Genomic DNA, 24,422 nt, shown 5'->3' with positions numbered 1-24,422 from the left:
CGGGTTAATTATAGACATTTTCAAAGATATAAGCTCATCCTGCTGTTACACTTATCAAGAGCTTTCATTTGAGTACCCACATGCATTTTGATATATTTTTCATATATACATATACATAATATATATAAATATATGAAAAATTGATGTGGGTACTCAAATGAAAGGTCTCGATGAGTGTAACGTCGGGATGAGCTTATATCTTTAAAAATATCAATAGTCCACAAGATAGCAATGTCAGTACTTAATTACGCATCTAGAAATAGAGCATTTTCGAATGCAGCCTAAATATTTATCATCATAAATTGACTATTGGTGAGAATGACATGAAATCATGAAAAAACACAACTCCAGGTCAAAACTTTTCCAACGATACCAAATTTAACCGTATTATCATATAAATACACTGATCACAAAATTTTGCTTATTCTCTTAATAATATATAAAATCCAATTTTTTTTAAATATTCGATAACAAATAAAAAATTCACTCCGCAGAACTTTTTTTTATTAATAAATAATTTTCTACAAATAAGAGAATTATTTAAATGCTTTAAAAAAAAATTTTAAAAAATCCTAGTGAAGCGTGATAAGAATATTAAAGAATCTTCACCAAGATATAAAAGAATGTTATTTGCAAATTGTTTTATTTCTCTCGGGCTTAGTATCTCATTCGAATAGAAAGTGTTTTAATTATGTTGACATTAATCTTTTAGCAGTGTTTCCTTTGCCGTGGTGATACTGCCTGGGCAAACGTTTTCACTGCTTGTACCTCCTAAGTCCCTTTACAGCACGCGTATACGTATGCCTGTGAGAAATAATGATTAGCACACAGTGTGTCGTGACGGTTTTACTCCTATACGTCTGGGTCAAAGTACTTTGTACAGGTCAAACTAACTCTCTTTAACTTTGACTTAGATTATTTCTGCTACGTGAATGCTCAACAAATCGTCTTTTTATTAACCATTTTTTTTATATAATACTACACTCATAATTTTTCTATGTGCATATTTTTTTAAAAATCCATTTGCTTTAGTTTTTAGTCTTTGCTAAATAAATATTCATGTCACTCATATCTCCAAGTACTTTCAGTATGCACTAAATTTATATTTCATTCAAATCCGACCGATTTAAATGAGCGTAATTTTAAATTCACATTTTTATTTTTATTTATATAATATTTATATGTTATCTTATTTTATTTAGCCTTCGGATTTTATTCTATTCAAAGCTGATGGATTTTATACACCTTTAGATTTTTAATATATCCGCGACATAAAAATTTAAATTATTTTATAAACATTTTATCTTTCATATAAAATTTTTATGCAATAAAAATAAAATATTTTTTAATTTTAAATTTTGATTTTAAAATGTCAAATTTTATTTTTACATTTTATTAAACACCTCAATAAAATTTTTATCACAATATTTATTTACATAAAGAGTGATACAACAAAAAAAAAAATAAATACAAGCTATAAATATTTATTTCAAAGGACATTAATGCTCCATTTTTCTCAAACATTATCATTATTATTTACATTATTATTTATACATTGTTTTTATCTCAATATTTTTTTATTGGAGAACAACGACACGCTGAAGCTTTATAACCGCGTGAAATCAATGGAATGTACAGCTACAATAAAAAAAAAAATAAATAGAAATAAAATAAATATAAGAGAAAAAAACAATAAAATATTTCAAACTTACCTGATAAAGAAAATGAATGAATAAATAAAATATCAAAAGTTTCAGTTTCACATATTTTTTTATTTAACATACATAAAAAATTATTAGTCATATATCATATATATTTTGTTTATGTTAATATATATATACTAAAGTTAAAAAAGAAATAGAAAAGAAAATGTTGATAGCAAGTTTTTTAATTATAATTATTGATTGTGCTCGAGAGAGAATTCAATCACGAGATCGACTGGAGTCGATGATACCCGGAAGTAAACCGATACTGACGCAATTTAATTAAAACAGATCTTGGATGAACTTTGAAACTTTTCCCGCAGATCAAAGTTTAAACTTCTGTCTTGAGATACTTTATAAATTGATCAATTATTTTCTTCTCCTTTTGGTTATTTTATTTTTTTATTTTTTTTAATTTAAATCAAAAATATACACTTAATAATAGCCGATGGTACTGTTGGTGTCTTGATATTTCACCGGATATGCTAGAAGATTTCCTTTGTCCCATGTGTAAAGTTCCTGTGAAAAATTAATTTTTATTCAAGTTCATCTTCTGCTTGATGAAATTTTTAGTTTAATTATTCGCTTACATCAAACGCTTGTGTCATTTATCGAGTAAATTTTTTATTTTGTCATCAAGTATAAGAAAATTTAGATTTATTTTTTTTAATCAAATTTATAAATTAAAATTTTTAATAAATATTTTCTGATAATTAATAAAAGTCCTTTTTTCATCAAAATATTAAAAAAAAAATTTTTAGACTTAATAAATTGTTTTTAAATAAATAAATCAATTAATTAAATTTTTAATCAATGCTTGTGATTAATTAATTAAAAATATTTAATTACAAAAAAAATTTAGACTATTTTTTAATTATGTAAAAAAATATAATTTTTTTATAAATCCAAACTTTTAAAAGCTCCAATTACAAAAAAATAATTGTTTTTAAATAAATAAATCAACTAATTGAAAGTTAATAAAATTTTTAATCAATATTTGTGTGATTAATTAATTAAAAATATTTAATTACAAATCTTGAAAAAAATATAATGTTTTTTTTAAATCCAAACTTTTAAAAGCTCTATTTAAAAAATAAAAGTCAAAAATTTTTTTTTAAAAGATAATAAGACAAAAAAATTGCCCTTTATTTGAGAAAATTTTCAGCTTCGTTAAATAGAAGATGACACGTAGCGTTTAAGGTAAGCAAACAGGAGATCAAAGTAAATAAATTTAGAAATAGTGGATTTAATTGTAAATACAAACTTTCATCTTGTGATTATATCGAATCATTGTCGTTTTACGAAAGGGATTTGAAAACGACAGGTGAACGTCGAGGATCGCGTGTCTGTATAAATCCAGTGCCAGTCTGTAGTAAATTTAAAGATTATTGATGCGAATTACATAAAAGTAAAAATAAACTCAAGATAATTTATATAAAAAAAAAAATGTGTGTGTACCAGAGTACACAGGTAAGAAGTGAAACTTCTTTATGACGTATCATTTTTCTACTATTTACAACTTCACAGAAATTGGGTAGATAAGGCTTAAGAAAAAAAATTTTTTCCCTATTAAATTAACGCTATTTTAGTATTATAGACATGCATACAAATAATATATTTTATCATTGCTCTTATTATAATTATTGTATTTCATCAATTATGATCGCATCGTTATTACCATGATTGTCATTATTTAAACTCTGCTATTATTTAATCTAAAAATTAGTTAATCAGTTTAAAAAATTACATAACGACCTTTAATATTACTATTTCATATCATAATTTAGTAAAAATAATCCAAAGCAGATATTTAATAATTTACTCAATTACAAAAGTTATAAGAAAATAATTGCAATTATCTATTTAAAGTATTACAATTATTTGCAATGATTTTATAGAATTTAAAATGAATAAATAAATCATTAAAAACGAATAATTTAAAAAGATGTACGTATACATATTTCTATTTTCTAATTATGTTTTTTGTTTTATTTTTGAATTACTATTTAATTTGTTTTTTTAATTGTTTTTAGAATTAATGATGTTTACTAGATTTATTCTTTACGTAACTATACAGAATTTTGACGATGATGTGACGATTTTTTTTTTACATTGCTATAAAATTTCTCTGATACGTAGATAAAGAAGTTTCACTTAAAAAAATGAATGAATGAAATTGTATTTATATTTAGCACCGTATTTCTAAACTAGGCCCAGTGACGTTGTGAACTGCGTAGAGCACGCCGGAAGCAATAAACATCTCCCCGAATCTGTGATGGTCGATGCTTATATTCCAGGCCTGTTGAGCTCGCATGTTTACGGTATCAACTTTCAACACTGCTGTGTAGTTCAACGGCAGACCATAAATGACCCATAAACCTTAAAGATAAGACAAGCCGTGGAGTTAGATCAACCCAGACGAAACTAACACAAACGGAATTGTATTGTGTTATTCAGAGCGGGAATCCGAGCAAAGGTTTAATTTAATTCGAGGTGTTTGGGTGTACCCATTTGTAAATATAGAGTGCAGTGGTGCGTGCTCAGATAAACCGACTCACCGTTCTCATCTACGTCAAAATCCACGTAGCTCGAGTCGTGGTCACGTGAATACAAGTAGTTGTTATCATTTATTCTTAATCCCGGGAGAATTAGCTCCATGTGATACTGCGGCTTATTGTGGGTGGTCTGTGCACTCCCCAGGTCCAGACGGTAAATTGAGCTCCGATTTTCCGGGTTGTAGTAAAATGATCCATTGTACACAACGTGTCCGTTGCCCTTTCATCAATTAATTATTAATATATTTTTTTATTATAAATAAAAAATATTTATAGATAAAAATATTTGGTTTTTAAGAGGCTGGCAATAGCTTGGTCGGTTCGGTGCCCGCTTTTCGAAAGAGTGGGACCCGGGTTCGATCCCGACACGCACCAATATTTTTCAGTGATTATAAATAAAAATATGTGCGTTAATGTTGCCAGCCTCTGGAGGTGGCAGAGATAGCCGGGCGGCACACGTCTGACTTGGGTGATCACCCATTTAAGCAACAACTTGAATGAGTGATCACTCTAGTCAGCGTTGGCTAGCGCGAGGGATCTCTGCACACTAGGATAGGGGCCTAATGCTCCAGTGGTCGATAAAGAAGAATTTCTTATCAATCACTGTAGACTTAACCCAGCTCCGACTGTACTAACATGGGTTTTCTCTGTGGTTTTCCCATGTTTCTGTTCTAATACCCGAGTGGTAAGGACCAGGGTGAATGCAGTACAGAAGGTACGGAAGCCTGGTTGGCTCACCGTCAACTTACGAAAAAGTGGCGCTCCTTTCGCCCACAAGTTAACTAGTGCACGAGTCCACTTGTGCACTTGTGGAGGCGACGCGACAGTAATAGAAACGCGCTTTTCGAAGGTGTCGCCATTTTGGCATGCGCAAATTCAAAAATAACGTGTTATTTTGTTATTGTTTACGTTACGCTACAACAGTGTAGACATTAATATTGGAAACTTAAATTTATTTTAATTTATCAATTGCTATTGCTGTAAAATTGCTCTTCAAATACTGTCGCATCGCCTCCACAAGTTCACAAGTGCACTAGTGGACTCGTGCACTTGTGGAGCGATTTTACAGCGATAGCAATTAATTAATCAAAATAAATTTAAATTTCCAATATTAATGTCTACATTGTTGTAGCGTAACGTAAACAATAACAAAATAAGACGTTATTGTTTAATTTGCGCATGTCAAAATGGCGAAACCTTCGAAAAGCTCGTTTCTAATACTGTCGCGTCGCCTCCACAAGTGCACAAGTGCACTAGTGGACTCGTGCACTAGTTAACTTGTGGGCGAAAGGAGCGCCACTCTTTCGTAAGTTGACAGTGAGCCATCCAGGCCTCCGTACAGAAGGCACAAGTCGGTCCACAGCCGCATTAAGAAGTGTGTGTTGGGAATGAAAAAAATCCCGACATGCAGGGGGGTGGGGTCAAAAGAAGTAGTGAGTATAATGAAGTGATAATTAATGATGGAAGTAAATACAAAGTAGAGCTGGGAAAAAAGTGTGTTGTGTAACAAAGGGAAGTGAGAAATAATACCCCACCCTCCCTTGTAAAACACTGCCCAGGTGATACAAGTAAAACCTCCATTATTATTATTATTATTTGGTTTTTAAAAATAAAAATTATATTTCTAATTCTACTGAACTTAACAAATATAAACTTAGCCAATCAACAATATAATTATTACGTTTTATTTACTTTAATAAAATTACTAAAGAAACTATTTGTAATTAAAAGTTATTTTTTTATAAAAAAATATCGAGAAAATAATATAAACTTGAAATATTAACTGAGAAACGATGGATTTTATTAAATTAATTAGATGTCTACTGGTTTAATAATTTTGTTCGGTAAGGCATGTCTAAAAAAGATCTCTTGATTTATTAGTACAGATCTAGATCATTGAAAATAAATATTTAGTTTATTTTTAGGACATCTTATTAAAAAATATAAATACTATTATGAAAAATCAGGTAGTTTGGTTCCTTACTTTCAGCCTGATATTTAAAATAAACTTTTAAAATTATTTATTATTTAAATTTTATTTAATATTAAATAAAATATCAAATAAATGTTCATTCAAATAAATAATAAATAAATCAGTGAATTTTTATTTTTATTTCAAATAAATGCCAATCGAAAAAACTAATTTATAATAAAAACATTATTTTCCAAGCCATAAAGTACAAGTTAATTGGCCATGTATTGTATACCAAAATTTTCTCTTTAACACACTGCATCTTTTAGTGTAACTTTTACATCTCTTAGCTTAGTAGTTTCTTCAATAGGGCATTAAAAAAAAAACTCCTTATTTATTGCTACACTGATGGAAGGATTTGTTTGTAGTTAAAAATATTTGTTAATATTTAACAAGTCATTTATTAAAGACCACTTTTTAGTCCTTAACAAATATTTTTAAGTATTTAAAAAGATTTATAAATATTTAATAAATAATTATCAGATTTTTTAAATACAAACAAATTATTTTAAATACTAAGAAATATTTGTTAAAGACTAAAAAGTGGTCTCTAATAAATGATTTGTTAAATATTAACAAATATTTTTAACTATAAACAAATCCTTCTATCAGTGTATAAATCAGGATAAAATTTTTGTCTGACTATAAAAGGACAATTCTACTTAATTAACAATTTAAAATTGAAAGTAGCTAAAACAAAGCATTCCTTTAAAATAAAGCGCAATAAATAAAAGGTTCGTTAGTGAACCGTGGCTATCTTTGGAATAAATTCGCAAGATATTGGAAGCTCTATTCCGGCGCGAAAGCAGAGATATATCCTTGGACAGAACGTGAATTATTTGGCCGTGAAATGTTTCGGCATGAGTAGATAAACCGCCGAACTGAATGCACCGAAGCCGTATTTGTTCGATAATGGAATTCCTAGTGCATTTATAATGTGTTTATTATTAATGACCAATATTTATTATATATTACCTTCCGATCCAATATTAAACGCAGCAAAACCCACCGATACCAAACACAAACAATGTCGGGAGCAAACAAGCCGTATCATCGCCAGACAAATAAAAATTTAATTCCATACAATGCAATACTATTTCATACACTCCCACACGCAGAAAAATTTTTTGATAGAGCAACAAAAAATAAGTTGTGACAACGAATTGTTATATTGATGTAGGGATAGCAAATAATATGTTGTTTTAACAAACACATAGGTTATAATAAGTAATTCATATGTTTATTCAACAAAATTATTTTGTTATTGTAACCGAATCTTTCAATTTAAAAAAAAAAAATAGTTTTGTTGAAGTAACAAATCGATTTGTTAAAGCAACGGAATAGCTTGTTCAAGTAACAAATTTCATTGATAAGAAAACTATTTTGTTATTGCAACAAAAAAATTTATTATAATAACAAAGCGATTTTGTTAAGACAACAAAATTAACTTCAGAGCAGTAAAAACTCATTTTTTATTGCAACTTAGTTGATCTTGTTAAATAAACTACACGGAGAAAATTTTATAGTAGAGTTTATTATCTAGTTATGTTAAAATCTATTAACTGAATACGATAGTAGTAAAGATTATTTTAATAATTAAGTAAACCATCTGAATTATAGTATTTACCATCCTGATATAGTAATAATAACTGTTATTATTTTAACTAGTTACTACTATTATCAAAATCGTAATTCCTAATATAACTTGATGGTTGTAGTTATCATCAGTAATAATAATAATTACTATCTAAGCTAGTAAAAAATATAAAAAAAATTAAGAATCTGCGTTACCGTGGATGCATTTCTTTTTGAAAATAAAATTTGAAATTTCCAAAAAAATCAAAATTTTCAATAAAATTCAAATTAAAAAAAAAATCAAATTTTCAAAAAAAAATTTTTGAAGGGAATTAAAAATATTTTAATATTTCAAAGAAAAAAATGTACATTAGTTAAAATTTTTTATTAATTTTATCAACCGTGATTTATTATAATTCTTCTAACCCGTTATCACCTATTCGGTCATTTTTATGCTAGTATAAATCTAATTTCAAGTGGATGGAAATTTCCATCTTCACTAACGATTTGAGACAATTCCTCTTCGGATAGTTAGGTCGATGGGTAACCATCGAACTTGAACACTAGTTAGCTGGTGAATGCTAGTATCTGTTCGACTATATGTTAAGTATTAACGATGGAGAGCTACTGAGAATAAAGGGCAACTTTTTGAAAAAAATCCATGAAAAATTAACCAAGCCAGGAATCGAACCTGGATCTCCCCGATTACATGTCAGGATGCTTTTACCAGTTAAGCTACCGGGTCATTCTCCACTTACTTTCTCTCAGTATACACTTAACTCTCAGCTAACTAGTGTTCAAGTTCGATGGTTACCCATCGACCTAACTATCCGAAGACGAATTGTCTCAAATCGTTAGTGAAGATGGAAATTTCCATCCACTTGAAATTAGATTTATACTAGCATAAAAATGACCGAATAGGTGATAACGGGTTAGAAGAATTAGTTAAAATATGGATCTAAATAAAGGATTTAATTAAGTAAATTTACATTATTTTTTCTTTCAGAATTTTTACAATCTGAGATGGTTACAGTTACCATCTTCGATTGTAACAGTTATAATTTATAATAATTACAATTATTATTTTTTATAGTAATCGTTACCATTATTAATAGTAACTATTACAATTGTCAATGATACCACCCATTATTTTGTTACTAATTCATTTTATTACTATTTTGTATAGTAGGAGTTACTATTTTTGTATAGTAGGTAGTATAATTAATTTTTCTCCGTGTAGTTGATTTGTTATTGTAAGTAAATTCATTTGTTATCACAGCATATTTTTTTGTTATCCCTGTTTTTGTTGTCCTAACAAATAATTTTTATGCGTGCACAGCTCCAATCAATTACTCGTTTGGCTTTTCTTTGTCAATTAAAACGCGGAATTTCCCAAATGGAAATAAAAATAACTTGCAACTACCTTGAATGGATAGGGCAGGCGTATAGAGCGTGATTGACCTCTCTTGACATCGTCTTTTTTGTTATACTCAAATATATACCAAGAGTTGTTGCTGCGTGTGACCCAGAGCTTCTCAGATATAGATTCTGTTCTCGGCAAAGCGTCATACATCCAATATCCGTGAGTATCATCCATATTCCCTTTGAACACCGGCTTTCCGACGGCTTCCAGTATCCCCACTAATATACATATTGAAAATTTATATATATTCATAAATATTCATACCCCATTATGTTACATACGCCGAGAGTTAATAAATAATATTGTTAATCAAATGGGAAATTAAACTCGCTGGTTAAATATTTACAACCTATAGAAAGTAATTATTAGTGAAGCAAATTTTGGGAACATGTCGGCGAGTATGTTTGCCGCTTTTTCGAACCTTTGTTTGATGTGTTCTATTAAAGTAAATAGATTCCGAAATGTTTGGGATGCATTGATCTGAATCACTGGTTTGTATGTGGTCGATTTCAGTGTCAAGTTTTTTTATCAATTTTGTGGATGGGAGAATTGAGGGAAATTTTATGTTTGGAAATTTTGAATGAATTTTAATGCATATGGTCAATAATAATGAAGCTTGATTCTACTTTCAATATTGACTGATGAATTATTTGATTGAATGGCTAATGATGTTCAATGTAATTGAATATATTGAAAAAATTGTGGTAAATCCTGATGAAATTTTCAAATAAATAAATTTAATATATATTTAAATTTTTTAGAGTTGATAATTGGTAATTTGAAAACTTTTTGGTTAATAGCAGCTTCGTATTTTCCAACCGCAGATTAATTATTGTTACTGAAAAAATAATTTATTTAATTGCTTTTTCGTCTGGATTACACTGGTAGAGAGGTTTGGGAATACTTAATGAACTTCATTAATTTTTAATACATGATTATGTAATATTAAATAATTTGATGAATATTTAATTAAATAAAATTTATTAACAGCCCCCATGATAAAAAAATACTTGTTCAAATATATAAAAAATATGTATGGTAAATATATTTTTAATAATTAACTTTGGGCCGATTTTCATTTATATTTTGAATATATATTAGATGTATTCAAGATATATTTTAAAATACATAAAAAATACATAGCTAAAAATATAAAAAAAATATATTTTGAATATATTTAAAATATATTTGAAATATATAAAATATATATGAAAATTGGCCAAAAGTTAGTTATTAAAAATATATTTACTATACATAATTTATATATGTTTAATATATAAATTATGTATTTCGACATATATTTTTTTTTCATGGGGGAGTTCAAAAATTTAAAGAGATTTTAAAAATTTTGAATTTTTTTTTGGAGTTAAAAATTTTTTTTACACTAATTTCAGTGGAATTTTATTCAATATTTGTAGATTTAATTTAATTTTATAGAAATTCTTTATCAGAAAATTATTTTTTAATAAGAAAATATTTTTTATGAATTGGGAAAAAAAAATTTCACCTAAAATTTTTATCTCTCAATATTTTTTATAGAATAATTGATTTAAAAAATAAATTTCAACTAACCACCCTGTCGAGGCGATAATCCGGTGTAATTAACATCGCTGACGAGTTGCCTGATGTCAAAGCACCCGCCAAAGTCGGAAAACCCGCATTTGTTTTGCGGGCAATTATCGCAGCTGAGTTGAGGCGGACAAATATCATGTATGTCTACTTTTTTGGGTGGTCTCTCCCCATAAACCACTTCGCGGCGTAACTCGCCGCTATCCATCGATACTCTCTTTGTGCCATCTGGGTCCGTCCGCGAATGCAAAAATAAACAGCGATAAATAAATTTTTACCCGTGTTAAAACGTGTGTAAACTTTAAATATAATAGAATGGAGGAGTGAAATATTTTGACTGAACAATTGGAAATAAAAAATATTTTTTAGTACGAACCATAAACCATCACCGTGCCCTTTGTTATATCCATCACGTTCTTCGCCGCACAGTGGTACGACCCGTGATCTTGGTACGTTATTTTCGTGATGTTTAGCCGCATTTTAAACTTTAAAATTTTATTTACTTTTTATTCATATACACAGAAAAAAAAATTACTTGAATCAAGTAAATAATTTTGAATAATTTCATCTTCTTAATTTGAGTAGAAAAATTTTTAAAATAAAAAAATTTTTTTGGTTTAAATAAATTTTACTTAATTCAAGAATTTTTCTCTTAATTCAAATTAATTTTTTTTTTTTGTAGATAATAAAATAAAAATTACTTTGTACAAATCTCTCTTGTCATAAACTTCCATTCGGTGTTTAGGCGACTGTTCCAAAGGCTTGCCATCGTCTCTTTCCCACCAAACTGACGGTTCGGGAAAAGCTTCAATGTCACACTCTAAAATAGCCATCCCGCCCAACTGGACTCTTATTGTCTGGTGACAGACTCTGATGAACGGCGGAACTGAGAAATAATTTTCTCTACTTATTGATAATTAAATATGCAAGATGCGGGGACTTATCTAATGGATTAGGAGAATGAGTAACGAGGAAAGTTCGAACAAATTGAGATTTAAATTAAATAATCGAGTGATGCATTAAATGCGGTAATAAACGAAATTATAAAGTTTTACTTACATTGTACCTCGAGACGAAATTTGTAACTAGCCCGAGGCGGTATTCCGTTGTCAGCTATACACATGTATTCTCCCATGTGTTCTCGGTTAACAACGGTAATATTCAGAATAGTTCCAATTACTGACGAATCTAGTTTAAGAAAAATCTCTCTGTTAATATACTCTGGAATTTTATTCCAGAGATTTAATTTAAATATTTAACAATATCGTTGATTTTATTTCATTCAATTAACAATTTTTTTTTTCTTACTTTTTATATTAAATAGACAAAGTATAAAAAAATTTTTACACCACTATTTAAAAATGAAACACCAAATCATTCACCGCTAGCATCAGACCATAAATCTTTTACACCCGGGCTGCGTTACGCAAACCGAGAAATGAAATGATTAAAAATTCAGTGCCCGTTGTTTAATAATTTGTAGCGAAATCTCTCAAGAAAATGTACAATCACCGACATAAATAAAGAACCTTTTGTTTTGGTGAAACGTGCTGCTAATTGTAAGTACTTAACTGTAATGTCAAAAAAAGAGGGGAAAAAAATAACTAAAATCCAAAGGAGTTATTCAAGAGTCAAAGACAAGTTAAGAGGCTTAGCTTTGCCTAGTATAAACAGCGATAGACATGCCAGCTTAAGCCGAGTTTCTACAACTATCTGCAGGTGGCCCTTAGGCGAGGCAATTAACACGGCGACCATTTCACGCGCTTGTCACACAGCCCGTTAAACATAACAAGGATCAGTCATCGTCCAGTACGCACGGCCCAATTAGCCACCTCGACGCGCTCCGTTGAACGTCATCATGATATTATATCACGAGGAGGGTAGAGCGCGTGTTATTAATGTGAGAAATATAATATATCATATTATATATCAAACTTTAAACTTTAATCCACATCAATCATTTCGAATTTTATTATTATTATTATTTTTAAATGTTTAACAAAAAAATAAAATGTAAACATGTAGTTTAAAGTATTCGTTGTATTTAACGAAACTATTTATAGAATTTGAGGAAAAATTTTTAGAAAATTTTTACTCGAGCATTGTTTTCTGTAAATAGATAAAAATGTTATCGGTATAACATTTTTCTGTCAATAAAAATAAAGTATAACTATATGCAATAAAATTCTTGATACAAAAAAATAAAATTCATGTTTCTGATAAAAAAAAAAAAAAATGTAATAATTATTTTTATATCAGGAATTTGGACAAAATAGGATCATAATAACAAATTACATTATTATTTCTGCTAATAATTTTTAAACTCGCAACTTTGTAGCTACTATGTGACTGCCGTGACTTGTGAACTATAAATAAATAAGATTTTATTTTATTAAATAATGACTTTTGTTAAATTGCACTGTACTTTCGTTACTGTTGACGTTTTTAAAGATATAAGCTCATCCCGAGATTACACTCATCGAAAGCTTTCATTTGAGTACCCACATGCATTTTCATATATTTTTCATATATATTATATTTATTATATATACATATATATATAAAATATATGAAAAATTGATGTGGGTAATCAAATGAAAGGTCTCGATGAGTGTAATGTCGGGGTGAGCTTATATCTTTAAAAATGTCATTAGTTGACAAGGTACAATGTAATGTCTTAATTATTGACATTTTTTAAGATATAAACTCGTTTCGATGTTACACTCATCGAGACCTTTCATTTAAGTACCCATATGGCATTTTTTATATATTTTATATATATGGTATTTGTGAAATATATAAATATATAAAATTTATGAAAAATTGATGTTGGTACTCAAATAAAAGGTCTCGATGAGTGTAACATCGGGATGGGCTTATATCTTCAAAAATGTCAATAGTCCACGAGATACAGGGTCATTTCTTAATTATGTATCTAGAGATAGAGCATTTTCGAATGCAGCCTAAATACTTATCATCATAAATTTACTATCAGTGAGAATGATATAAAATCATAAAAAGGCACAACTCCAGGTCAAGACTTTTCCGACGATACCAAATTTAACCATAAAAACTCATTTTATCATATAAATACACTGGCCACGAAATTTTGCTTATTCTCTTAATAATATAGATAATTAATAAATAATTAATTAATAATTAATAAATAATTAATTAATTAATAAATAATTAATAATAATTAATAAATATATCAATTTTGTTAATTTTGTGACAATTTACATGACAAAGACAACTGTGCAATGTAAGATAGTGATTGTTATAATTCATATTATGGTAAATATTGTAATTGTATCAATTATTATCTTATTTTATTGGTTATTAACATGTGTAATTTTCAGATACCTGAGGAAGGTCTAATAAATAACCGAAACATAATAAGCAGAAATAATAGTGTAATTTGTTATTATGATCCTATCTTATCCACATTTCTGATATACAAATAATTATTGATAATTGTGAACGATAATAGTAACAAAAAAAAAATATAATGTAAACTTACGATGCCAAGAGCCGATGGGTATCGCCGCACCGCTGGTCTTCGACCACTGGATAACAGGTCTCGGATTACCGCTAGCCCCGCACTGCAATTGCAAATATGACCGCTCCGGTACAGAGGTGACGTGTCTCGGAAGATTCTCACCTGAAATCGAGCAGTCAATTTTAATTTATGTAGAGCCGTAAACTGATTCTGCTCCCGGATAGAAATCTGAAATCAGCGAAACTCGAAGACAGCTGCGCTGGGTGAATCGGAAATATAGTTTAAGCCGTCACTCCGTCTTGCGTCAATCAACCCGGGAATTATACAAAGTATTCCATTTCCATAAATTAACACCCTTCAATCATTAATTATAATTAAAACCGCGCAGTAGAGGTTATTCACCTCGCGGATTACATAAAGATGAACTACAAATTGGAAATTGCGAGGAAAAAGGATGTTTGGCTTTTTAAAATACAAACACGCGGATCGAATGGGTTTTAATGTTTATAGATAAATTGTTTGATCTTCCGTATGTATAAATATCTCCTAAGCCGCATTTCACATGCATAAATAAATCCATTTCAAAGAGATTATATATTTTTCTTTCGCTAGTTTTCATCCTGGGGAACATTTCCAATTGAAGTTATTAAACTTAATCGGTTTACTGATGGATGCTTGCGTCTACCTATATCAATCAATAATGTAAATTTTGTTTTATTTATGATTCATTTTTTGTAAATGCGATTAACTGCGCCTGTAATTTTATTTTTTAATTTTTAAACCAATCTGCTTAAGAATTCTTCAATCAAACTGATAAAAAAATTTATTAACAGTTAATAAATTAATTTAGGGAAAAAATTTATTTCTAAATAATTATTAAATCATCTAATATAAAAAAATCATTGATAAAACTTATTAAATATCAAAAAAAAAAATTTATCAGTTTTTTCTCAAAATTCCTTCAAAAATAAGTTATTTATTTAAATATCAAAATTACAGATGTCTTCATATAAAAAAATCAATAACACAAATATAAAATTCGATTGAATATTTATATCATTTTTATTTACATCCTGTCAATGCCTCAGGCAATAAAATCCCTATTTAAATTTCATAGCTCACCAAAAATTTTAACGCTAACAAGCGTAAGACGATGTCAGCGTCTGTATAAAATACGAAATATAAAATAAAACATAAAAATGAAATATTGAGGGAGATAAAAGAAGTGTCACTATAAAGGTTGTTTTTGCTGATCTTTGAGTTTTTGACACCGAGAGATAAAATAACGATTGATTCGGTTTGCCTTGGGAAAAGAATAGACCGATAGTACAAGAAGTATGTAGGATCTAGTATAGAACAGACTTGGACTCACTGAGAATAGAGGGCGGTATGAGCAGTTCATTGGATCTGCTGTCATTTCTCCTGACTTCCCACGCCACCACTCCGGGCATTCCTGGAGTCCCGTCTTTGCCTGGAGTTCCTGGAATACCGCGTTCTCCTCGAGCGCCTATAAACGCAATTTAAATTTACATTACACTATAAATATATAAATATCATCCTCAGACATGTAATCGTACATATTTATGAAAACGGTTATTGATATTGGCGGTGTTAATAATTTTATAATTATCCGCGAGTCACTTAAATAGATCGGACATTAATTTAGGGCAAGATAAATATATAAAGCTGGATTTTTTATATTTTATTAATACATATTTAAAACATATGAAATAATTTTTTTTAATTAAATTTACCGAAGAGTTTTTTAGTAATTATTATAAATTACATTTTTAAAATTCAGCCAATGAAACTATGTTAAAAAAATTTATTTTAAATTATTTTAAATAAAAAAAAATATTCTGATGAAAAATTTTATGATTAAATTTATTTATTTATTTATTTTATGATTAATTTTATTCAATGAAAAAAATATTTATTCATAAAACTTAAAGAAGATCGAAGTTAAAAAATAGAAAAAAAGTTTGAAGTTTTCCCGTACTGAAAAAAAATATATGCCGCATATACGGGGGCAAAAAAAAGTATGACGTATATATTTTATATGTGCGACGTATATGTATTTTTGTCAGCATATATGCGCATATATATTTTTTCAGTGTGGGTTAAAGCTCAAGTTTTAATTACAATATTATGATTAAATTGAAAATATGAAATATTAAGATTAAGACGGAATTAAGCAGCCATTACTTGGCTATCGAGATACCCCTGCTACACCCCATTTAATCTACTGCCGTTATGGAGAGTATTAGTTCGACTTGACTTAATTATGCTGCTGGGAATTAGATCGCTTCATTATATGAAATTCATTGGCATTATAATCATAACATAAATCTTAATAAAGTCGCTTAGCTTTTTTGGGTCCTCCATTACCGGAGATTACACTTTTGTTCTTTTAGTTTCATAAAATATCTAATTTCTTAGTATTAGGATTTATTAAAATATTATATTGCTATTTACCGGGTGGCCCTTGAGGTCCTGGGGGTCCAGTCGAGCCTTTGAGTCCTCTTTTGCCTTTGAAAAAAATAAAAAATTATTTTTAACTTCCCGCTAAGAAAATCGAAGATTTTCAAAAATCGGGAAGTCATTGTTTTCACCCCGTTTTTCGAAAATCGAGTTTTCATCAGATCTCGACGTTTGAAGGTCACAGGAAGCTTCCCTAACTATCCCCACGAGGTTATCACTATGTCTGTATGTATGTATGTGTGTGTGTGTGTGTGTGTGTGTGTGTGTGTGTGTGTGTGTGTGTGTGTGTGTGTGTGTGTGTGTGTGTGTGTGTGTGTGTGTGTGTGTGTATGTGTGACTATGTGACTCGCTTATAACTTTTGAACGACTGAACCGATCGGAACGTACTAAACGGCGTTCTAAAAAGTTCCCTCAAACTTAAATTTCCTGAGAATTTAAACCGATTCGGACCGATAGATTTTGAGAAATTTTGAAAAATCTCAAAAAAAATAAGAAAAAAATCATTTTTGAAAGTGGTTTTTTTGGAATATCTTTTAAACGGCTCTATCGATCAACTTCAAGAACTACTCCGCCCTTAAGCTTGAAAAACCACGCCGATCGTCGCTAATCCGGTCAAAATCGGTTGATTCGTTCGAGAGATATCGTGAACGAAAGAAAACCGAAAAAAGTGTTTTTTTGACATAACTTCGTCATTTCTTCTCGGATCGTTTTTGATGATATAGAATAATTTCGAAGCTTAAAAAACCGCGTCGATCGTCGCCAAAAACGTGGAAATCAGTTGATTGGTTCGAGAGATATCCTCGATAAAATATTTGGAAACAAGTGTTTTTTTAACATAACTCCGACATTTTTTGGAATACCTTTTAAACGGCTGCACTGATCGATTTCAAAAACTAATCAGCTATTAGCATGAAAAAATTACGTCGATCGCCGTCAAGCCGGTCAAAATTGGTCAATTCGTTCAAGAAATATCATGAACGAAAGAAAACCAAAAAAAGTGTTTTTTTGGAATTACTCCAAATTTCCTAGTTTTATCAATTCAAACTTGAAGATTCGTCATGAAACTAAAAAAATTGCGTCAAATACTGCCAACCGCATGAAAATCGGTTGATTCATTTAAAAGTTAGTGCGGTTTGAAAATTTTAAAAATATTGTTTTATGATACTTCTATCAGACTTTTAAGCTCGAAGAGCTCAAAATAACACATGAATTGTATTTTTGAGCTCGAAGAGCTCAAAAACGTCATTAGTGTCGTTTTATGCACCTAGGTATGGAATTAGCGGGAAGTTGCACGGATGGCCTTCAGGGTCTACCGTTTTTCTAATTTTTCTAGCTGTTTTTGTGAATTAAATTAAGCTGGAAAATATTTTTTTTTTTTATGTAAGAAGCTTAAGTTTTAATTGGGAAAATATTGGAGCTTTATTTGAAGCTTGTTTAACAAATATGTTTTCCATTTATGACCTTAATAAGGAAAATCGTTTTTTAATTGAATGGATTTCGGCAAAAAATTGAATGGAAATTTAAATTTATTTTTTATCGTGATTTGTGATAAAGTAAAAGTATCTTTTAAGCGATAAGATCTCAATATATTTAATACTAATACATTAAATAGTAGTCTGCAGTGAGAAAAAAAAAATACTTTTATTAAGAAAATTTTCTTGATACAAGAATTTATGTTCTTGAAGATTTTTAAGAATATATATTTTTAGCTTAAGAAATTGTTAAATTGATTGAAATAATTTTAACTTAATTTAAATAAAGCTGTTCTTTTGTTTATCTATTATCCAAAGATAAGTATTGATGTTCTTCTCTTCAGAAATTAATAATTAATAATAATAGAATATTTGATCGTCAGTGAGTTTCTTGAGCCAAGAAATTGTTAATTGAGCAAAAGTATTTTTTTTTTTTCAGTGTACAAAAGCTTTTGAGCGTGGTGAATAATAACGGTACTGTCTCGCGGATTCAGTTTAATTAAATTTCTGGCGTATCATGCACACAATAAAGTGTTTGTCAATCATTTAGTAATCACGTCGTCTTCAGCAATTATAGCCTTGGGAACACGAATTTGACGAGCTATTCGAGACTGTTGGTAAGCCGGTTTTGTACGTGCGTATACTCTAGTACTGAGAAGCAAATTCCCCCGGGCAAAGTGTATTACGAAAAAAGGAGGAGAAGAAGAAGAAGAAGAAGAAGATAAAATCTAAAAGTAAATAAAGTTGCTAGTAATCTTCGTCAAAGAAGGGATCAGTGAAATCCGATAAAATTACTACTCAAACTTAATCCTTATCTGTATAAAATTTTATTTTCAATTCATGGTACAGTGTGTAGAACTGCAGTTTATCGCAGTTTATTATTACGTATAAATAGAGATTATTGTACAGTCGTAATGAGCATAAAAAAATTTTAATAATACACTAAAAAACTTGCGGAGTGAAATTCTGTTTAAAAAGAATTTTATTTTTATAATTGAAAAAAAAACTCCGCCTGGAAAATTCTTTATCTTTTTTTTTAATATTGAATAAGAATAAAAAAAAAAGTTTCTTTAGAAATTACAAAATGTCAATTTAAAAAGTTTAAAAATTAATTTAAAGTTTGATATAAAAAATAAATTTTAATAGCTTTTTTTTTATAATAATTTATATGTTAAGAAATTCTAAAAATTGTCATAAAATTTGATTAAAATTATTACTTAAAAAATCAAATTTTCGGAAGAATTATAATCAATATTTACAAATTTACTCTTGATATTTCATTTTTTTGCTTTGATGCTCTATTGTAATAATAATAATATAAATAAAATAGATAATGAGATAAGATAAAAAATAAAATAAAAATTCACTTTACTTGTTTTATAACGCAAATTAAAACACTGAAAAAAAAATACTTTTCCAAAAAGGTTACTGAAAAATAATAAATAACCATAATAAATAATAATGACAACAAATAAAAGACCCACATGACACATGAATAATATTCCTCAATGTCGGAGAGTGTCGATAAAATTTTTGACGTTTGTGTATATGTGAAGCAACTGTTTGCCGGTTACCGCAACGCATTTGAATATGCAGTGCGCTCCACATCGCGTATATTTATATTTATAAATGTACACATTATACACATTATAATATCGTTGAATTACATAGTAAATGTACTTATATATGAGTAGTGAGCACACATTTATTGTTATTCATACACATGTACTGTAAATTTAGAGCTCAATACAAATTCAGATACGAATTTCAAATAATTCCATGTAATATCTACGCTCTATTTGGTTTTCCATAATTGTTTAACCATAATTACGATTATCAAATTATATTCATCCTATTAATATTTTAATTTACATAAATTTAATTGCCGAATTGGATGTACAAAATACGCAATAAACCAATAAATTTTAATGCTAGTGATAATTGGAAGTTTGTCACAAGGAGCGCGTTAATCGATCTCCTGGGAGATTTTTATTGACCGTTTTTTATTTATTCCAAATTTCAGGCTATAAATTTTTGTATTCAATTAATTTTGTTGCATATGTTCCCATATGAGAACGTTGATGGCCATATTAAAAAATTATGTATGCAGATATCAAGTGATATATAGCCATAGATGTCCTCACATATGTCCAATTTCTGTATCAGGACATGTTAAGTTTTATAAAACCATATATGGTAATGTTAAAAAATTATATCAGGCCATATATAAGCATATCATACCATATAAAAAATGTTTTTCAAAGATAAGAAAGTAAAAATTACTTCAACTTGAAATTTTTACATTTAAAAACTTGTACAAAAGATTTAGATTAATTGATTGCGTGAGAAGATAATTTTTAATGTAATTTATATTAATATATAAGCAAGAATACAAAATTGCGGAATTAAAAAAAACTAGTAACTTTGCAATAAATAAAATTTTGCTTTATCAAATAATGACTTTCGTTAAATTGCACTGTACTTTCTTAACTATTGATGTTATTAAAGATATAAGCTCATCCCGATGTTACACTCATCAAGAGCTTTCATTTGAGTACCCACATGCATTTTCATATATTTTTCATATATACATATATTGAGACACTGCAAAATGTCCCGATTTTATCAGCCTGGCGAACTACCACCTGAAATTTCCGTTACCGACACTAGCTAAATTAATGTGTAGCCCCCGTGACGTCACAAGACGACACGAGGAGGGGAAAATCAGCTACGAGCCTCAAAACCTGAGCATTGATCGACACTTCGATCTAAACCCCGATGTCAACCACCACGTATGATATTTCTTAGTCAATTTACTACTATACCACTATTACCACTATTAGGTGATTACTCACCAAAATTTATAAAACTTACTACTAAAACCTACTAAAATTCTATTAATAGTTTAATACTAATTATCAGAAATATTCTATATTACTTGTATTAATTTTATTATTTTTGCATTAGGTGATTATTCACCACGTTTATTACTATTGTTCAATTATTTATAACAGTAAGTTTAATTATTCTATCCCTATAAATATTTTGTTAAATTACGTAACCGAAATACCACAAGTTTATATTAAAAGTGCTTATTTTGTGTAATAAAGTTAAGTTTATTGTTATCACCGCTATACACTATTACTAAACTACCACTATTCACCTGTCTATTTACTACGACTATCTATCTACAACCTGCCAAAGGGTCAATCAAAGACGAAGGGTCATCGTTGCAGTTAAAATTTGTAAGTAAGTAAAATAAATTAACTGGCACGCGTGAGAACTTCTGTCTAAAACTAATAAAATCATCTAAAGACAAAGACACTCATTGGTTCACGGGAGCGGAATATCCCAGAGCAGCGAATCTCAATTTTTAGAAGTTTAGGCGATTATTTCTTATCCCCGAGGTTTAATGGTCTAAATAATTAAATTTTTAAATTAAGCAAAAATTTAGTGTTTCAATGGCGCTCGAACAGGGACGCTGCCCTCAAATGAATGTCGTCTATTCCCTGTAAAGATTAAAGAAGTCATAAATTCATTCTCTTTAAAACTAAAAATTTATCGAACATTTAATACTTTACAGAAAATTTATAAAATTTATCTAAATAGCAAAAATTTTCTTATAACAATTGCAAAACTTATTTAACTAGTGAAATTTTTGTTATAAAAATTACATAAATTCTAAAATCTATACAACTAATTTCCAAATCGAAAAAATTTCTCACGTTTTCATATCAATTTATTTAGTCCTTAAGCAGCATAATTTGAAGATTGTATGAATATTATAAATTACAGAATCGTAAAATTATAATCCTAGCATTGTAAAAATAATTATGCTGATGTCAGTTGCCTTATGTTAACTGAAAAGTACTCTCAGTAAAAATTAAGTAAAATTATTTTTATTAATAACTTTATCAGTGCATAAATCTTTATCAGTATAACAAACCTATTGTCTAGTATACTTTGTGTGTGCCGGGTCTTAAGTCAAAATACGCTGCCTACCCAAGCTTAAGTAAAACCCAAGGTCACATCATGCGTATGTCCAACGAATCGGTTGTCTTATACTACGTACCGAAACTCTCGAAAATAAAATAAATTCCTTTAGATTTATTTCTCTACAAAATATCTTTTGTTCAGTTGAGCCGAAACTAAATCTCTTATTTAACTTTACTAGAATTTGAATTTACGCGCGCAAGCGCGCGCCTGACTGTAGAATTTGCATATATTTTCATGCTTATGATATATTCGACCAATCACGTTACGAATAGTTTGATGCCACATACATTTCATCTCAATTTTATATTAGGATTATTTATAATAAAAATTCAGTGTAAAATAGCTAACCGTTATATTAAAATCAAATACCGTTGTTAAAATAATTTATTTTGTTTAACTTCGCAGTTCGAATTTCAAAATAATATTAATCGTTTATTCTAATTATTAAATTGTTAATAAATACTAAGATTCAGTTTATAATTATTAAAATCAAATATCGAATATTTACTAAATCTGGGATTATCTACTTCCTTTCGTACGCGTCACCGAAAAATTATTTCTCGAGAAAATCTGGGATTAAAATTCCTGACAGGCGTGTCATTGTAAAATAATCTAAACAGAAGATTAAATAATAGTTAAAATAAAATTTAATTAACATTACAACTATTCATAATGTTTCCTCACACCCCAGTAAATCAGTTCTCGGTACCGATTAGTAATAATGCGAATTTACAAAATCAAAATTTATTAAATTTTAATCCAATTCAAAATTCAAATTCAAGTCTATATTTACAATTACAAGACGATTTACTCGGACTAGACAATCCGCAAGGTGACATACACAACAGTACTGTCAATAATAGCACTGACCCTACAAATAAGACTGACAATAACGCAAATAGAGTACCTGACCCCAAAGATACAAACAGTGCGACTCAACCCGTCGAGGTAGTAATTAGACAATTAAGAGCCAAAGCAGAAACCTGGAAAACAGCTTGTCAGCAATTGATGTTACCCTTTGCCAGTACCTTAGCTCGAACGATGCCTAACACGATAAATAATAATAATCACATCAACGACACATATGCGTTTCAGCCGCGGGAATTATTCCCGAGTTCAAATTTTTCAGCGGGAAATCACTCCGTGCCTCCCGCACCTGATTTTTTCCATTCGGACATGCTTCCCTACTCTACAGCATCAGCCCCAACGTTTAGTGGGACTGCGCGTTTACCGTTCGCGCTTCCACTACGGAAGCCTGGTTAGCTCATCGATGACTTATAAGAGAGTGGCGCTACACTCGCTTATTGTTTACATGTATACTACCCATAAGTATAAAAGTAACTAGTAAAAAAGTCACTAGTGCACTTCCAACTTGTGCACTTGTTACTTGTGGATTCAAAATAGGGACAAAATGGCGTCATTTCTCAGTCATTACGTACATGTGTGCAGATGCAAAACAAAAAAATCAACAATTAAAGTATAATAAATGAATTGGCACCTAATTAACAAATAAAAAAAAACTAAATAAATGAATAAATAATATTTTTTTAATTATAGTAAAGGAAAATTTTCAACTAATTACATACACTGGCCACTTACACCAGGAAAATAAGCTTTAATAGTTTGTACAGATATTTTATTATCTTTTACAGGTAATTTAACTGTAGCCTTTCCATCAGAAACTCTAATATAATTCATTTTAAAGTTTTTTTTATTTATTAATTAGGTGCCAATTCATTTATTATACTTTAATTGTTGATGTTTTTGTTTTGCAGATGCACACATGTACGTAATGACTGAGAAATGACGCCATTTTGTCCCTATTTTGGATCCACAAGTAACAAGTGCACAAGTTGGAAGTGCACGTGACTTTTTTACTAGTTACTTTTATACTTATGGGTAGTATACATGTAAACAATAAGCGAGTGTAGCGCCACTTTCTTATAAGTCATCGATGAGCCAACCAGGCTTCTGTATTCCACCGCTTGCCCCACCACTCGAACCACCGGTACCTCAACATGAACCAGCTACACATGTACAGTTTCATACTACGTTACCGCACGTAACACAGCTTATACAGCACCACCGACGCCATACTATGTATCAGGTACACACGCACAGTCACACACTACTGTACCTCACGTGACGTATACTTATACAGCACCGATCGCCTCCTT

The 24,422-nt window shown here is 29.3% G+C and overlaps 1 protein-coding gene across 7 annotated transcripts in view; it reads right to left on the bottom strand.

Annotated features, from left to right (window-relative positions):
* Window positions 1-2,119: 2,119 nt before the first annotated feature.
* LOC123269983 overlaps window positions 2,120-24,422 on the bottom strand; it is a 66,554-nt gene continuing 44,251 nt past the window's right edge. For all 7 annotated transcript variants that reach the window (XM_044735941.1, XM_044735940.1, XM_044735938.1 and 4 more), the window contains 12 exons: window positions 16,772-16,825; window positions 15,669-15,803; window positions 14,318-14,458; window positions 11,857-11,985; window positions 11,499-11,683; window positions 11,174-11,282; window positions 10,801-11,025; window positions 9,229-9,446; window positions 4,262-4,478; window positions 3,899-4,082; window positions 2,968-3,070; window positions 2,120-2,222 (listed from right to left, as the gene is read on the bottom strand). In XM_044735941.1, coding sequence (XP_044591876.1) covers window positions 2,139-2,222; window positions 2,968-3,070; window positions 3,899-4,082; window positions 4,262-4,478; window positions 9,229-9,446; window positions 10,801-11,025; window positions 11,174-11,282; window positions 11,499-11,683; window positions 11,857-11,985; window positions 14,318-14,458; window positions 15,669-15,803; window positions 16,772-16,825 — 1,784 coding nt within the window. In that variant the 3' untranslated portion in view covers window positions 2,120-2,138. The remainder of the gene's footprint in view (window positions 2,223-2,967; window positions 3,071-3,898; window positions 4,083-4,261; window positions 4,479-9,228; window positions 9,447-10,800; window positions 11,026-11,173; window positions 11,283-11,498; window positions 11,684-11,856; window positions 11,986-14,317; window positions 14,459-15,668; window positions 15,804-16,771; window positions 16,826-24,422) is intronic.

Source organism: Cotesia glomerata, linkage group LG7 (assembly GCF_020080835.1).
Source record: "Cotesia glomerata isolate CgM1 linkage group LG7, MPM_Cglom_v2.3, whole genome shotgun sequence".
NCBI classification, from domain to species: Eukaryota; Metazoa; Arthropoda; class Insecta; order Hymenoptera; family Braconidae; genus Cotesia; species Cotesia glomerata.
Note: the sequence above shows the minus strand (reverse complement) of the source record. Positions and strands in the feature narration are given on the sequence as shown.